The sequence below is a fragment of the Hyperolius riggenbachi genome, chromosome 11 (assembly GCF_040937935.1).
Source record: "Hyperolius riggenbachi isolate aHypRig1 chromosome 11, aHypRig1.pri, whole genome shotgun sequence".
Lineage (NCBI taxonomy): Eukaryota > Metazoa > Chordata > Amphibia > Anura > Hyperoliidae > Hyperolius > Hyperolius riggenbachi.
The window spans coordinates 205,994,154-206,011,215 of NC_090656.1; the positions used below are offsets into that span (position 1 = coordinate 205,994,154).

Genomic DNA, 17,062 nt, shown 5'->3' on the forward strand with positions numbered 1-17,062 from the left:
TATAGCTAGTTAGGTATAGGGGCATTCAGTATAGCTAGTTAGGTATAGGGGCCCTCAGTATAGCTAGTTAGGTATAGGGGCATGCAGTATAGCTAGTTAGGTATAGGGGCCCTCAGTATAGCTAGTTAGGTATAGGGGCATGCAGTATAGCTAGTTAGGTATAGGGGCATTCAGTATAGATAGGTATAGGGGCATTCAGTATAGCTAGTTAGGTATAGGGGCCCTCAGTAATAGCTAGTTAGGTATAGGGGCATTCAGTATAGCTAGGTAAGGGCATTCAGTATAGCTAGTTAGGTATAGGGGCCCTCAGTATAGCTAGTTAGGTATAGGGGCCCTCAGTATAGCTAGTTAGGTATAGGGGCATGCAGTATAGCTAGTTAGGTATAGGGGCATTCAGTATAGCTAGTTAGGTATAGGGGCCCTCAGTATAGCTAGTTAGGTATAGGGACCCTCAGTATAGCTAGTTAGGTATAGGGGCATTCAGTATAGCTAGTTAGGTATAGGGACCCTCAGTATAGCTAGTTAGGTATAGGGGCATTCAGTATAGCTAGTTAGGTATAGGGGCCCTCAGTATAGCTAGTTAGGTATAGGGGCCCTCAGTATAGCTAGTTAGGTATAGGGGCATGCAGTATAGCTAGTTAGGTATAGGGGCATTCAGTATAGCTAGTTAGGTATAGGGACCCTCAGTATAGCTAGTTAGGTATAGGGACCATCAGTGTAGCTAGTTAGGTATAGGGACCCTCAGTGTAGCTAGCTAGGGTACCCCTCCCTCTGTGCGCCTCCTCTGCTCACCCCCTACAAAGAAAAAAAAAAAAGCATCGGCTCACCTAACAAGGGGATCCAGCGCCGAATCCCGCTGCATCCCCCGCTCGTCCTCTTCCGATCCCCCGCTCGCCCTATTCTGACCCCCCCGCGCCTCCTCCGCTCGCCCCTTGCATAGATGTGAGCATTGGCTCACCTAACACCAGCCCTGGATTCCCTACCTGCCGCCAGCGCAGCGCCGCAGACCTCTTGTTTCCTCATCTGTTCCCTCTAGTAACCCGCCCGGCGCTTCAGTGATGACGCGATGCAAAAGCGGATCACTAGGGGGAACAGAGGAGGAAACAAGAGGTCTGCGGCTCTGTGCTGGCGGCAGGTAGGGAATCCAGGGCAGGTGTTAGGTGAGCCAATGGTCACATCTATACAAGCGGCGAGAGGAGGAGGTGCGGGGGGGTCGGAATAGGACGAGCGGGGGCTCGGCGGTGGTGCGGGGATGCAGCGGGATTCGGCGGATTCGTTTAGGGGGAAATGGCGTCGGGATTCGAATCCACGAATCTCGAATATTTCTCAATATTCGAGGGATTCGTGGATTCGCCGTCCCACCCCTAGTAAAAACTAATATTTTTGACAGTCTCTAAACTTTTGGCCAGGACTGTAGTTAAAAAAGGACTATCAAAATTATTTTGAGTATTGTCTTGCTTGCTGGTAGTTTAAAAGGCCTTTTAAGACAATTTTGAAAATATCACCTAGACGAAAACTCAAGAGAAAAAGTTAATTGCATATGGGCCATAGAGACATTTTGAGTAAGCACAGTTCTGAGTGTTGGAGACACATTTTGTTTATATTTCACAAATTGCATAGAACATCAATTTATCAGCATTGGACCCAGACTTTCAATCTGGGGAAGTATAAACATTCCGAGGGGAACAAGGAAAACAATGGCCAGGGTACAGAAAACAATTGTTTCCCTGTATTAAGGAAGGAAAATCCTTATTGGCTCTTCCTACCTGAACAGGCACGTGGCACGTCTCACATCACATGCTTTTATCAGCCAATTGCAGGCCTAGGATGCAATGTGTGACTGCTCAGGCCCTGCCAGGTGATGTCATATTTAACTCTTTAGAGGCTAGTATATGAATCCAAGCCAGAGCTGCAGAGCTCACTTCTAGTAACTTCTAACTTCCTGCTACTTCCTCTTCCTGCTTCACTACGCTACGGTCTTAAAGTGAGGTAACATTAAGATGAACCTAAGTACTATACCTGTTTTAAGAGGCTAGGAAACACAAGATGAACTTCAGATTCCTGCTTTGCAGAGGCACCCTTAAAGACATATGACTGCATTTCTGCTCTATACTTACATTGCTGAATAAACTCCTTAAAGTGTGAAGACGTCTGTGATTTCCCTCCCTGCCTGCTGCTTCTGTGACCAATGTCAAGTAATTGCAGTTCCTGTGATTTGATGCCGAACAAAAGTGGTAATGAAGATGGTAACCTATAGCAACCACCAATTACATTTCTACAGTTGGTGCAAAAACCCAGTCATGTCTCTGAGCTGTCTCTCAGAAAAGACAGAAAAGAACCAGCTGGAGGAGAGTCAGTCTATCCAGTGGCGTAGCTAAGGAGCTCTGGGCCCCGATGCAAGTTTTACAATGGGGCCCCCCAAGCACTCAATACATAGCAATTAATACGGTGCACCAAAACCTGCCAATGGCAACTACAGTGTCAGAGGTGTAAGAAGGGGATGGGGAACAGTTTGTTAATGATTACCACTACTCAAAGTATCTAAAGAAGTGATTATTATGAGCACAGGACCAATAGAGAGCTAATACTGTAGTTGAGGGAGGGCCCTTCGGGGCCCCGATGCGGTCGCTACCTCTGCACCCCCTATTGTTACGCCCCTGAGTCTATCAAGGAGGACATTCAGAAGCAAGCACAGCAAAAATCAGAGAAGAAGAAGCCGAGAAGCTGACAGCTTATCAAGAAGTGATAAGTGAGTGTGAGGCGAGGCCCTGCCCTGAGTTGGGTTATTTTGTTTATAGAGTGAATCTAAGGTGAATTTGGTTATTGATATATGGCAAGGTTTTCATAACTATTTTGATATTTAATGTTTAATTTCCTTTCAGCATGTGACTGTTTAATGAGACAGTGTGCAGCTCTTGTGCAACCAAGGTACACGAAGTCACATAGACCTCAGATACTTCCCTGAGAATGATTTGTAGGGGCAAATAAGGGGGCTACCCTGTGTTTGTCACATAAGGGGTTATTCCTCTAATTTAAAGGTGTTAATCATCATACACATCGGTGCAGCAGGAGTTCCCCAATAGATGTAATTGGGAATAGAACCAAACAGGAGGTAGAAAAAAAGGAGTTGACCAATCCTGGTGGCCGTCGCCATGTTTGCAAAGTGTAAACTTTTTGTCAGTTTTTTTTGTCAAGGACAGGGCCAAATATTGACAAAGGTCAATGCTGGACAGTTTGTGTGTTTTTTGTCCACTGATTGGTCATATATGTCTTTCTGTTTGCCTCTGCTTTGGGGTAAAACCAGGAGATTTCCCCGTCTGCCTAGGGGACAGGAGGCACAACATACATCTTGAAATAGCCACACCCTCCTACCTATCCTCAGTGCCTTCCTGTCCCCTGGACAGACAGGATACAATCTTCTAGACCGCTGGGCTCCAAGTCCGAGGGTAAGGCCAGCCCTGCTCCAGCCTGCCTGTGGGAGTCTTCAGATGAGGACTCCGCATGGCGACCGTATTGGTGTGGAGGTCCAGGCGGAGGAAAGGGCTGGTTAAGCGGCCTTCCACGCGGCAGATACGCCTCTGCAGGCACGCTTCAGGCGCTCGTGTCCGGCTACCCGACAGTAGCGCTGAGCTGAGTGAAATGAAGTTTATTGGATTTAAAGAAAGTGCACAATAATTGTTTCAATAAAATTAGGCAGGTGCATAAATTTGGGCACTGTTGTCATTTTATTGATTCCAAAACCCTTAGAACTAATTATTGGAACTCTAATTTGCTTTGTAACCTCAGTGACCCCTGACCTACATACACACGTGAATCCAATTATGAGAAAGAGTATTTAAAGAGAATCTGTACTCTAATATTCTTACAATAAAAAGCATACCATTCTATTCATTATTTTCTCCTGTGCCCCTCTGTGCTGTTTCTGCCACTCTCTGCTGCAATCCTGGCTTGTAATTAACAGTTTTAGGCAGTGTTTACAAACAAACTAACCAGCTTGTAATAGGCTCAGCTAAGCATAGTGTGTGAGTCATTCAGAGTGTGCAGGGGGCCTGCAGAGGGTGTGTATCGCTTCTACCAATCACAAGCAGCCCTGCACATTCCACACAATCAAGCCTTAGCCCGACAAACAGGACAGAGGAAAGATACATTGATTTATTACAGAGACAGTGCAGTTAGGAAAGACTGCAGTAAGCCAGAGCAGATTAGAACAGGCATAGGAACTTATAGGATAGAAGAACTAAGGCTGAAAAATTTGTTACAGAGTCTCTTTAAGGGGGTCAGTTGTAAGTTTCCCTCCTCTTTTCATTTTCTCTGAAGAGTAGCAACATAGGGGTCTCAAAACAACTCTCAAATGACCTGAAGACAAAGATTGTTCAGCATCATGGTTTAAGGGAAGGATACAGAAATCTACCTCAGAACTTTCACCTCTCTGTTTCCACAGTTAGACTTAGGAACATATTGAGAAAATGGAAGACCACAGGCTCAGTTCAAGTTAAGGCTTGAAGTGGCAGACAAAGAAAAATCTTGGATAAACAGAAGCGACAAATGGTGAGAACAGTCAGGGTCAACCCACAGACCAGCACCAAAGAACTACAACATCCTGCTGCAGATGGAGTCACTGTTCATCATTCAACCATTCAGCACATTTTACACAAGGAGATGCTGTATGCCCGAGTGATGCAGAGGAAGCCTTTTTACACCCACAGAACAAACAGAGCCGCTTGAGGTATGTTTAAGCACATTTGGACAAGCCAGCTTCATTTTGGAATAAGGTGCTGTGGACTGATGAAACTAAAATTGAGTTGTTTGGGCATAACAAGGGGTGTTATGCATGGAGGAAAAACAACACAGCATTCCAAGAAAAACACCTGCTACCTACAGTAAAATATGGTGGTTGTTCCATCATGCTGTGGGGCTGTGTGGCCAGTGCAGGGACTGGGAATCTTGTCGAAGTTGAGGGACGCATGAATTCCACTCAGTATCAGCAGATTCTGGAGACCAATGTCCAGGAATCAGTGACAAAGCTGAAGCTGCGCCGGGGCTGGATCTTTCAACAAGACAACGACCCTAAACACTGCTCAAAATCCACTAAGGCATTCATGCAGAGGAACAAGTACAACATTCTGGAATGGCCATCTCAGTCCCCAGACCTGAATATAATTGAAAATCTGTGGTGTGAGTTAAAGAGAGCTGTCCATGCTCAGAAGCCATCAAACTTGAATCAACTAGAGATGTTTTGTAAAGAGGAATGGTCCAAAATATCTTCAACCAGAATCCAGACTCTCATTGGAACCTACAGGAAGCGTTTAGAGGCTGTAATTTCTGCAAAAGGAGGATCTACTAAATATTGATTTCATTTCTTTTTTGTGGTGCCCAAATTTATGCACCTGCCTAATTTTATTTAAACAATTATTGCGCACTTCTGTAAATCCAATAAACTTCATTTCACTTCGCAAATATCACTGTGTGTGTCTCCTATATGATATGTTTAACTGACATTATTTATCGTAACAACCAACGATTTATACAGGAAAATCATGACAATTAACAAGGTTGCCCAAACTTTCACATCCAACTGTATATTGCTGAATAAACTCCTTAAAGTGTGAGGACATCTGTGATTTCTTTCCTTGCCTGCTGCTGCTTTGACAAATGTCAAGTTATCGAAGTTCCTGTGATATGGTGCCGAACGAAGGTGGTAATGAAGGTGGTAACCCATAGCAACCATCAATTACATTTCTATACTGAGGATTTCCTTATTTGCTGGTGGTTTAAAATACTTTTTTTTTTTTTTAAATAAGATGTGAAAATATCACCTAGGAGCAAACTTTCTGCTGGAACATAATTTTTAATCTTCTGCTTAAAATTACTTTTCAGCATTTTGCAACTGAAAAAGCACCAAGAAGTATGCTTATTCAAAGTATTTTCTTGATTGCTGCTGACATTTTATTGATATTTATTGAATATCACCTGGAAGAGAAAAAGTGAATTGCATATAGGTGGGTTTCACTGTCACTGATCTGAAGCTTTTTATGCCACCAGGATAAGGGGAGTGGGAAGGATTATTCCAAATTTAAAGGAAACATCCAGGCGCAGGCGCAGTAGTTCTACCGTCCTGATGACAACGACCGGACCACGTGACCCGCACGGTGGAGCGCAGAAGATGCTGGCCCAGAACCCGACCTGGCGAGGTCGGGTTTTGCAGCGGAGAAGACCGGGAGCCTCCGGAGCTGCGGCGAGGGCACAGGACGGTTGCCACGAGCTGGAGGAAGCCCCAGGTAAGTGGATCTTTTTTTTTTTTTTCTTGGACACTTACTTTAAAATATAGCATCCCTACACGTGTCATTGTGACATGTGTCATTGTCATCCACTAAGGTATTCACTCCAGGACTGCTTCCTCTGTTTCCCTCCTGCAAGGCTCCATTTTCCCACAATTACTCCTGCACAAGGCCCCAACCTTTGAACCACATATTCTAACTTTCACGTATGCACAGTTGCCTCCGGGTCTCCTTTCTGGTCACACTCCCAGTGTCTTCCTGATCACCGCACACTCACAGCACTATCAACAGGGCATGTGAAGATGAGAGCACAGTCAGAGTGGCATCCTGGAGCAGGGGTGTAACAATAGACCCTGCAAGAGATGCAGCCGCAGGGGGGGGGGGGGCAAAAGCCACAGGGGGGCCCCGTCCTGAGAGACTGACAACTAAGGGCAAGGAGAGAAAAAACTTTCTGCTCTCTGCACAATTGTTCTAATGACTGCATCTGCTCAGCCACTGATAGGGAATCATACAAAGTATTGCAGACAAATATTTGTAGACAGTCCCTATTCAGTGTGCAGCATGGACTTCTAGTGTATAGCACTACCTCCAGCCTTTCTACCCCTTCCCAAGTGCTGTGTACTGTAGTGATGCTTGAGGAGCCTGGGCACTGGAGAGAAAAAGCTTTCTATTCTCTGCACAACTGTTCTAATGAATGCATTTGAGTTTACCTGTGCATTGGTTCTCAGTTTATCTGTGCAGAAAGGGGGGGGGGGATATTAGGGGGCCCCATCTAAATTTTTGCAGAGGGACCCCATCCAAAGTTTGCAGGGGAGCCCAGTGATTTCTAGTTACGCCCCTGTCTTGGAGCCAACTGCTCATGTGCAAAAGCTAGAAAATCCAGTTCAAAGGTTCTGACCACTTGTGATCGGGGGGCCTAGTATGGGACAGATTGTGGAAAAACTGAGCCTTGCGGGGGAAACAGAGGAGGCAGTCCTGGAGTGGATACCTTAGTGAATGTATGTATGTGCTCTTTTTTGCCCCCTTTTTAACTTAAATATAATTTTAGGAAAAGGCATTAATGACAGCCACCACATTCTACTCACTTCAGGTTTTGTGTTTCAATAATTTTATTCGTACTAAGAAAATAGAACAAAGTTTTACAGCAAACCTGAACTATGGTGATGGTGAACTTGTCATTACATAAAACAAACTGTAACAGGAATCAAAACACCACATGGTGGCCCTTGTTCAATTAACTATTTCTACTAGAAGACACATTTTCCTCTCCTCTTTAAAATAACTTTTCAGCACTCTGCAGATTGAAAAAATAATGTAGTTAAAAAGTAGGTGAAAAGGTACCGTCAAAATTATTTTGTATATTTTATTGCTTGCAGGTGGTTTAAAAGACATTTTATAGACAAGGGGTGAAAATATTATCTAGGAGAAAGCTCATTGAAATGTATCTCAATCAAAATTACAGTTAGACCAGATGGAACATTTAGGTCAATTGGACGAGTTGTGGATGCTATGTTGGTCGTTGTCGGCTCCTTGTCATTAAAATGCATTTTAAACCACCAGCAGCAAGTTAGGAAACACTCCAAATGATTTTGACCGTTTTTTAAATCTTCTTTTTGGCACTTTTCAATTGTTTTTCAAATGATCTCCTAGGAGAAAACTCAGGAGAAACATGAATTACATATGGTTCCTGGTCCAAAGTTTCATTAGGAAATTGGAAGGAACTATTTGATCTGAATATAATGAAATAATGATTTTTGAGAAGTACATTTTAACCAAAACTAAACCTTGCAAAATGTTGTCATGGTTGTTCAAGTTCATTAACCACTTTGCATCCAGATCCTTATGGAATAGAGCAGTTTTGACATTTTAGCCATGTCCCAATTTAATCAACAATAACGTTATCCCTACTTATTACACCTAAATGTATTATATATCGTTTTTGAAGACTAACTAGGCTTTCACTGAATGGCATTTTTTTCCTCGAACAATTTTGTTTTCTATGCATTTTAATGGGAAAAAGAGGAAAAAAAATAGAAAAAAAAAACCACATTATCTCTCAGTTTAACCAATTCCAGTTTAACAACAAAAAGCACTACTGCAGATGAAAAGCACACATTTTCTTTGGCTATTTCTACTGTTTATAACAAAACATAGATTAAATTCCCATCACAATTTATGGTGAGCATATTTGATTCTGCAATAATGCTACAGTGTGTATTTTTCACTATGCACTGAGAAAATAAAATTAATTTTAATGGTAAGAATCAATCTCATTGGCTCAGGGAACATATATTCCCTTTCACCAATTAGTGCTGCAGCAGATGGTGCTGTAAGTTTTGCACAGGAGCAAGCTTAATTCTGCACAGATATATTTCAGCCACCTGACTTATATCTACGTCCTCGTGGCTTAGATGGAATCACAGAGGACATAGATATATTGTAGTGGTGGATAAAGTGGTTAAAAAATGTAGACTCCACATCTCCAGTGAAGGTATGCAGTATCTTGGAAAGGAAATTAGGGTCTTCTGATAGGGAAATGGCTTGGAGGGAAATCTGGCTCCCAGGATCTTCAGCTTACTAACTCTTACAATATACAATCATAATAAGGTAGTATTTGACCCCAGCCATGAGTTGGAGAGGGAGTTCCACGGTTGACAGCATCTGCTGGTGCTGTGGAGCTATTGCTGGAGAATGTTCACTTTTCACAAGTATGGTGGTCATTCCCGGAGATACAGAAACTCTGGCAGGATATTCAGGGCTTCCTCTAAAGCAATTATGAGCTAAATTTCAGGTTTGATAAATTGGCTGCTTTGTTTAGGCTGGAAACCCGAATGCATAATGCGCTGCAAGATAAGCTGATTTAATAGCAGAACAGTAGAGGAAACCCTGCCACCTCCAATTTGGCAGAGTGACTAAGCAGGATGGAGTCCTTCATGGAGTGCAAATCTAGAACTGACTCGAGCAGTGGGAAGGTTTTTATCAGCAATGAGCTGTATAATTTTTAGCTTGGTGAGTTGGAGTGGGAGTGAGAGAAATTTCTTCCCCTTTTTCTGTTTTTTTCTTTCCATTTTTTCTCTCTCTGTTCAGAGCACACTATTCACAATTAAGTGGATGGGGTCAGAGGAAGATTAAGAGGTGGCTGAGGTGGTAGGGATTTAGGAGTAAAGACTACAAACTGTGATGCACACTGCTTCCTATTCCTAACGCGAAGTGCAAGCTGATGTAGCTAGTTTGCTCAATTGAGACTTAGCTGTTACACCTTGTTTAATGGACCATCATCTGCAGATCAGACAATTATCTGCAGATCTGAAGATCCAACCTGGTGGATCTGATCTGCAGATAATTGGTCGTTAAACAAGGTGTGTATGAGATCTGCAGATATCATAGACTTTGAATGCATTTTGCAGGAACGGATCTTTGGCGGGAACAGATCTTTTGCAGATACTGATCTGTTGCATGTGTACAGCATCTTTGTGTGCAGCATCTTGCAAAGATTTTTATCTGATGGGGAGTTCAGCTCCATAGAATAGACTGTGTAGAGAATGGCTCTCATACTACATGGAAGGGGGTAAAATTGGTCTGTGATCTTTCTTTTTCCAAAGACTTTTATCTGACGTGTGTACCCACCTTTAGCGAGTTGAAGCCTGCGTCTTGATTGCATCAGATAAGAATCCAGTGAAGTGCATTTGTCTTTTCTGCAACTCATCATACATTAGCTGCGTGAGCCTTTCCTTACCTATTTCTTGGCCTGATTATTATCTCATAGTGGGGAAGTATGGCAACTTGTATTTCTACTGGAGCTGATGATCTCGTAGTTGGGTTCATGGCTCTGTTATTGGGCTGATCACTGCACTCGCTGAGTAGCAGCGAGTGCAGTGATTGGCCCAATGATCCTGCCCTTGAGCCCATCGCCTGTATTAATAACACAAGTTGCCATACTTTTTCCCTTTACTGCAGCTAGGGCTTACTTTCAGGGGATGTCTTAATTTCAGGGAAAGAGGGTATGTGCTGGAGGTGACTATAAATATTTCCACATAGGAGGGTTCATATATTTTTTTTATCAGTAGCTTTCACTGCGTTCCAGTACAGATAAAGCAATAAACTGTTACTAAATGATGTATGTGTTTTCCAGTTGCCCCCACTCTGTCTGACATCACTGGGAATGAAGAGCTGATGCACATGTTGAGAACGACTCTGACATTTCAGGTGATGAAGTATAGGCCAGCAGGCTTAACAGTCTCTGTGGGTCTCAGAAGACCGGGACAGCAGGAGGAGGAGACCATCATCACCTGCAAAACCAGTGACAAAATTATCACCGGAGTTGTAACTGCCAAAGGAGAGGAACACCCTCTACAGCCGGAGTTGTGTCTTTTTATCACAAAGGACAAATATAATGTCTGCTGTTGTGAGTGTTCCCTCAGTATAACTCCAAGCTATGAGGATAACGGAGCAGAAATATCTGTGCATGTGACACACCGAAAGCTGAAATCACCAATCTCTGTACAGAGAATTCTCAAAGTTGCTAGAGGTGAGTGTATAATATGAAGAATTCCACATTAACACTTGTTTGTTTTCGTACACACAGCTGTAGTTACCTCTGTATAAAAGACAGGTATTCTTTCTTCACTTTTAACTTAGCATGTCAACTTTATTGCTATAATAAAAAGCAAGTTCGGGGGGGGGGGGGGGGGGGGGGGTTACAGCTGCTTTCCCTGCTACAGTTGACTTTGGGTGGAGCAGCAGAGTGTGTACAGAGCATGGAGCAGCTCTGGAGAACTTACAAGAGCACACAGCTATGTATGAGCACAGCCCTGTGCACCTGCTGTGTGAATGCTTTGCTTTCCCCTTCATTACCAATGTTGGCTGTCCTCATTATTATCTGTATCCAAACTGCTCCTGTTTGATCCCGTTGTCGATCAGGAGAAGATAATTGTCAGATCCTTTCAGTCGGACGGGAAATTGCATTGTGTGTACCCTGCATGATGTCCTACCATATTATTGTACTGTATTATGCATGGCTTAGGGAGACCTTTCAGGAAGCCCCTGCATAGCATAAAGTATAGTGAGGTATCAAAATCAGTAGCAACATAACACAATGTTATAAATCAGCAAAGGTATATACAAAAAACAATAGAGTAAGCACAAAATTGACCTCTTGTTATGTTGTTGGTCAACCGGTTGATTTTCCAGCCATAGCTTCAAAAATGTTTTTTTGAAACCTTATAGCACAAGAAGACATACAATGTTAGTATTAAGATAACGCCCATGAAAGAATGGGAACCACTATCAGAAAATACATATAAATAAATATGAACAAATATAACAAATAATAACTGAGATATGGTACGGGTTTGGTTATATATCATAATGCGGGTTTGGTTATATATCATAATGCTTATATAGAAAATGTCCGTACAGCACTCACTCCTCTATAACAACAATCCCAACTTCCTGCCAGAGAACAATAGTCCAAATTTCTTTAACGTTTCAATCCAAACACAAATAATGCAAAATACTCTCACCGACGTTCATGGCTGATTTAATTACAGATCAGCAGGGTAAGTATTTTCAGATAATCTTGCTCCAGCAATCACCCTTCTTCCTATATACAGTGGTGTGAAAAACTATTTGCCCCCTTCCTGATTTCTTATTCTTTTGCATGTTTGTCACACTTAAATGTTTCTGCTCATCAAAAACCGTTAACCATTAGTTAAAGATAACATAATTGAACACAAAATGCAGTTTTAAATGATGGTTTTTATTATTTAGTGAGAAAAAAAACTCAAAACCTACATGGCCCTGTGTGAAAAAGAAATTGCCCCCTGAACCTAATAACTGGTTGGGCCACCCTTAGCAGCAATAACTGCAATCAAGCGTTTGCGATAACTTGCAACAAGTCTTTTACAGCGCTCTGGAGGAATTTTGGCCCACTTATCTTTGCAGAATTGTTGTAATTCAGCTTTATTTGAGGGTTTTCTAGCATGAACTGCCTTTTTAAGGTCATGCCACAACATCTCAATAGGATTCAGGTCAGGGCTTTGACTAGGCCACTCCAAAGTCTTCATTTTGTTTTTCTTCAGCCATTCAGAGGTGGATTTGCTGGTGTCCTTTGGGTCATTGTCCTGCTGCAGCATCCAAGATCGCTTCAGCTTGAGTTGACGAACAGATGGCCGGACATTCTCCTTCAGAATTTTTTGGTAGACAGTAGAATTCATGGTTCCATCTATCACAGCAAGCCTTCCAGGTCCTGAAGCAGCAAAACAACCCCAGACCATCACACTACCACCACCATATTTTACTGTTGGTATGATGTTCTTTTGCTGAAATGCTGTGTTACTTCTACGACAGATTTAACAGGACACGCACCCTCCAAAAAGTTCAACTTTTGTCTCGGCGGTCCACAAGGTATTTTCCCACAAGTCTTGGCAATCATTGAGATTTGTTTTAGCAAAATTGAGACGAGCCTTAATGTTCTTTTTGCTTAAAAGTGGTTTGCGCCTTGGATATCTGCCATGCAGGCCATTTTTGCCCAGTCTCTTTCTTATGGTGGAGTTGTGAACACTGACCTTAATTGAGGCAAGTGAGGCCTGCAGTTCTTTAGATGTTGTCCTGGGGTCTTTTGTGGCCTCTCGGATGAGTTTTCTCTGCGCTCTTGGGGTAATTTTCGTCGGCCAGCCACTCCTGGGAAGGTTCATCACTGTTCCATGTTTTTGCCATTTGTGGATAATGGCTCTCACTGTGGTTTGCTAGAGTCCCAAAGCTTTAGAAATGGCTTTATAACCTTTACCAGACTGATAGATCTCAATTACAGTACTTTTGTTCTCATTTGTTCCTGAATTTCTTTGGATCTTGGCATGATGTCTAGCTTTTGAGGTGCTTTTGGTCTACTTCTCTGTGTCAGATAGCTCCTATTTAAGTGATTTCTTGATTGAAACAGGTGTGGCAGTAATCAGGCCTGGGGGTGACTACAGAAATTGAACTCAGGTGTGATAAACCACAGTTAAGTTATTTTTTAACAAGGGGGGCAATCACTTTTTCACACAGGGCCATGTAGGTTTTGAGTTTTTTTTTCCTCACTAAATAATAAAAAACATCATTTAAAACTGCATTTTGTGTTCAATTATGTTATCTTTGACTAATAGTTAACGGTTTTTGATGAGCAGAAACATTTAAGTGTGACAAACATGCAAAAGAATAAAAAATCAGGAAGGGGGCAAATAGTTTTTCACACCACTGTATATATATATATATATATATATATATATATTCCTATATATAGCTCAAACACAGAAAATGGAACATAACATAGCGTAATCCAGTTTTCCTTTAAAGGTGGGTTTCCCTCACCAAACACTACCTTGTAAGATCCTTTGTGCACCACACCTGTACACACGGTGCTTTTATATCAGAAGAAATACATGCTCACCAGATATAGTGGCTGATTAATCCCCAGATCAGCATAACAAGCTTAATACACTCCTTTTCAGATTTCACTGTCCAAGCTTCCTTCAGTGTATGCCTCAAAGAGAAACCGGACATACCATAGCATAATCCAGTTTGAATACTATATTCCAATCACCTCCACCTTTTCATGCAAGAGTGTGAAATTTCTCCACACCCCCTATGATGTCAAGTGCACCCCACTGAAGTGAACAGAATAGTTAGAATGCAGGCTCACCGCAACAATTTGCTGCCCATTAAGGATAAGCACATAGCACTTTTACATATATATGTACACTTCAGTCTTCAGGTCACTGATTGCGCTCTAAGAAACTAACAGATAGCTCCCATAGCATAACTTCGTATTTATTTGTACGTATAAACCATAAAAATTCACTCACATATCATAAAATCACATGCACATATATAAAATCAAAGCAGGACGTCCTCACCGCAGCTCTCCAACCGTCTCCTTGTCTGCCACCTGACGCTCCGCCCAACCGGTTTCGTCACTATGACTCATCAGGGGCTTGTCCATGGGCGGCAGACTGAGACGCTATAGCTTCCTCTGGATGCTAATTACTTCCTGGAGTGGCGTAATCACTTATCGCGGTGTCACGATCTTACACATTGTTAAGCATCCAACAAAGCCACATCCTGCTCTTATAGCATAATATCTGTAAACCTTAAAACATTTTAATAACATTATTAAACCATTTTGATATGCTTTTAATGCGATCATTAAACGAGAACATTATAACCTTTCTATTATATACCTCACAAAACCCACCCCCTTTCTTTAAAGCTAACGGGAACCGAAATTTAAAAAAAAAGTCAGATACTCACCTAAGGAGAGGGAGGCTCTGGGTCCCATAGAGCATTCCCTCTCCTCTCCCGGTCCCCGCTGTTGCGCTGGCTCCCCCGTAGTGGTATTTGACCATTTGGGTCAAATACTGCTGTTTCCCTGCCAAAGGGAGGCTTTGGAAATGCTTCGGGATCCCGAGTGCTCCCGAAGATGGGCGTCTCTACACTGCGCACGCGCGAGCACCCTCTATGACGCACTCGCGCATGTTCAGTATGGAGCCGCCTTTCTTAGGGAGGACTAGCCTCTCGAAGACTTCCGAAGTCCCCACGGCAGGTAAGTTGAACTGGGGAGCCAGCCCAGTACCAAGGGCACCTGGAGAGGAGAGGGAAGGCTCTTTAGGACCCGAGCCTTCCCTCTCCTTAGGTGAGTATCTGACTTTTTTTTTTACATATGGATTCCCATTATCTTTAAAGAGAATCTGTATTCACAAAATGAAGTATAAACAAACATCCCTGCCTGTTTGGAGTCATCTCCTAGCCCCTCTGTAATATTTTTGCTGCTCTCCGCTGCAATAAAGAGGGTAAAAAAACTGTTTAATAAACTGTTTTGTAAACAGAAAAGATGGCCACCAAAACAGGAAGTACATCAGCAAAGCAGTGAACTCAGTTAATACACAGTGAGTACACAGAGAATTCAGTGAGTTACACATTGAATTCAGTCTCCAGAGGTTATGTGCAAGTTTTGAAAGAGCTCTGTGTCAATGAAGCATGACAAGCTGTGTCTTGGCTCTGCACTCGTGTCAGCCTGACAGGCAGCTTCCTCATCAGCCAGCTATTCTTTGTTCAGTTTATCAGTCTGTGTTTATCAGCCTCACAGATAGCAGACAAGCTGATAGTGAGAGCAGGGACATTGTCTGTGAGGAATAATCACAGGAGCACTGGAGGGGCTTGGAAGGAGTTAACTTGTTCACATTACTGAAGAGTTGGCAGCCTTCCAGACACAGCCGACAAGTCCGACAGGGGAAAGATAAGTTGATTTATTACAAAGACCGTGCAAGTAGAAAGTGCTGCAGTAAGCCAGAGCACAATGGAACAGCCTTAGGAACTTGTAGAATATGAGAAATACTGCTAAAATTTTTGTTACGGAGTCTCTTTAATGACTGCGAATGTCATTAGTATTATTGCAGAGAGTAACCCAAGCATTTCCCTTCACATGAATACCTTATTCACACCCCCTTTGTTGTGTAACATTAATTATTTTTAGGGGTCCTTATATCCCGTTTCATTCTTCTCATTTCTCAGTGCATATACGTTGTACCTAATTCCTCCCTATGTCCTTCCTACATCCATGGGCGCAAGGGTGGTATAATTACCCACTATAATAAAATATATATATACATTGCTCTGGTGTCCCCCAATTATATATATCTGGATCCTAGGCCACTAGCTAGTACATTACCTGGCCAGGTGCCGTATTCTACAGTGACACTCAATTCTGGCACCTCTATGTATCACCTCACTTCCCATTGTGGTTATACACCCTCTCTATATATAGTATAGTGACAAAATTTAGTATTGTAGTAATTTCGGACGCAGAGAAACGGGTTTATTATATAGCACTAGACCTAAGGCCCATTACAATAATGGGTGCTAGGCCTCTCCCCTAACACAGGGCGCCACAGGATTTCTCGTCTGGAGTGACAAAATGGCTAGAGCAGGCCTACAGGGGGGGGACAACTAATACTAGAGTGACTGCCCCACCCTAACATGCTGGCATCAACCTGCTGAGCGGTTTGCCTGAAAATTGCTGAAAGCTGTATGCCCGCCACATTGTCTGCCATGCCACTCAGGAGTTTTTAAAAGCTACAGGTCTCCCCCAGTGGAGCTAATATAGGTGCCCTCCACTCCCCGACCCCCCTCCCCCCCGATCCAGGTGCTGTTACTCACCGAGCGTCTGTCCAACGGGATTCTCTATGAGGAGGATTGAGACTGAGCGCCATGATGTGACGCTGCTTAGTCCCGATCCTCCCCACAGAGAATACCAGAGCTGTGCGGGGAGGATGCAGTGATCCCTTGACAGAGGCACAGTGAGCAACAGCGCCTAGATCGGTGGGGTGGGGGGGCACCTATATTAGCTCCCCACTTGCCAGCTAACTTTTACTGCGGTCCCTACACTTAGCTAACTTATACTGGGGGACACGGGTACCTTGATAACCTATAAATAGGGACTCCTGTACCTAGCTAGCTTATACTGGGCAACACCTGTACCTAGCTAGTCTATATTGGGTGACACCTGTACAACACCAACTTGTAAATGGTAGCGGGCATGGGGGTGGGGTGGCTAGTGGGTGAACAAAGCAGCCAATAGGTGGGCCCTGGGAGGAGGGGCCAGGCCTGGTGATGTGTGAGGGGCCCCAAAATGTCTGATGGTGGCCCTGTCTACAGGTACTCTTATTAAGGACTAGTTTTGATTTCTATTCAACAGCTACTTTACAGCAGTATCTAAGCTTAGTTAAAATGCATCCCCAATGATGGGAGTG

The 17,062-nt window shown here is 43.1% G+C and overlaps 1 protein-coding gene across 7 annotated transcripts in view; it reads left to right on the top strand.

The window, feature by feature from the left end:
• Positions 1-17,062, top strand: part of LOC137538195 (uncharacterized) — a 124,510-nt gene that overhangs the window by 65,114 nt on the left and 42,334 nt on the right. For all 7 annotated transcript variants that reach the window (XM_068260224.1, XM_068260226.1, XM_068260225.1 and 4 more), the window contains one exon: positions 10,411-10,806. In XM_068260224.1, the coding sequence (XP_068116325.1) occupies positions 10,411-10,806 (396 nt within the window). The remainder of the gene's footprint in view (positions 1-10,410; positions 10,807-17,062) is intronic.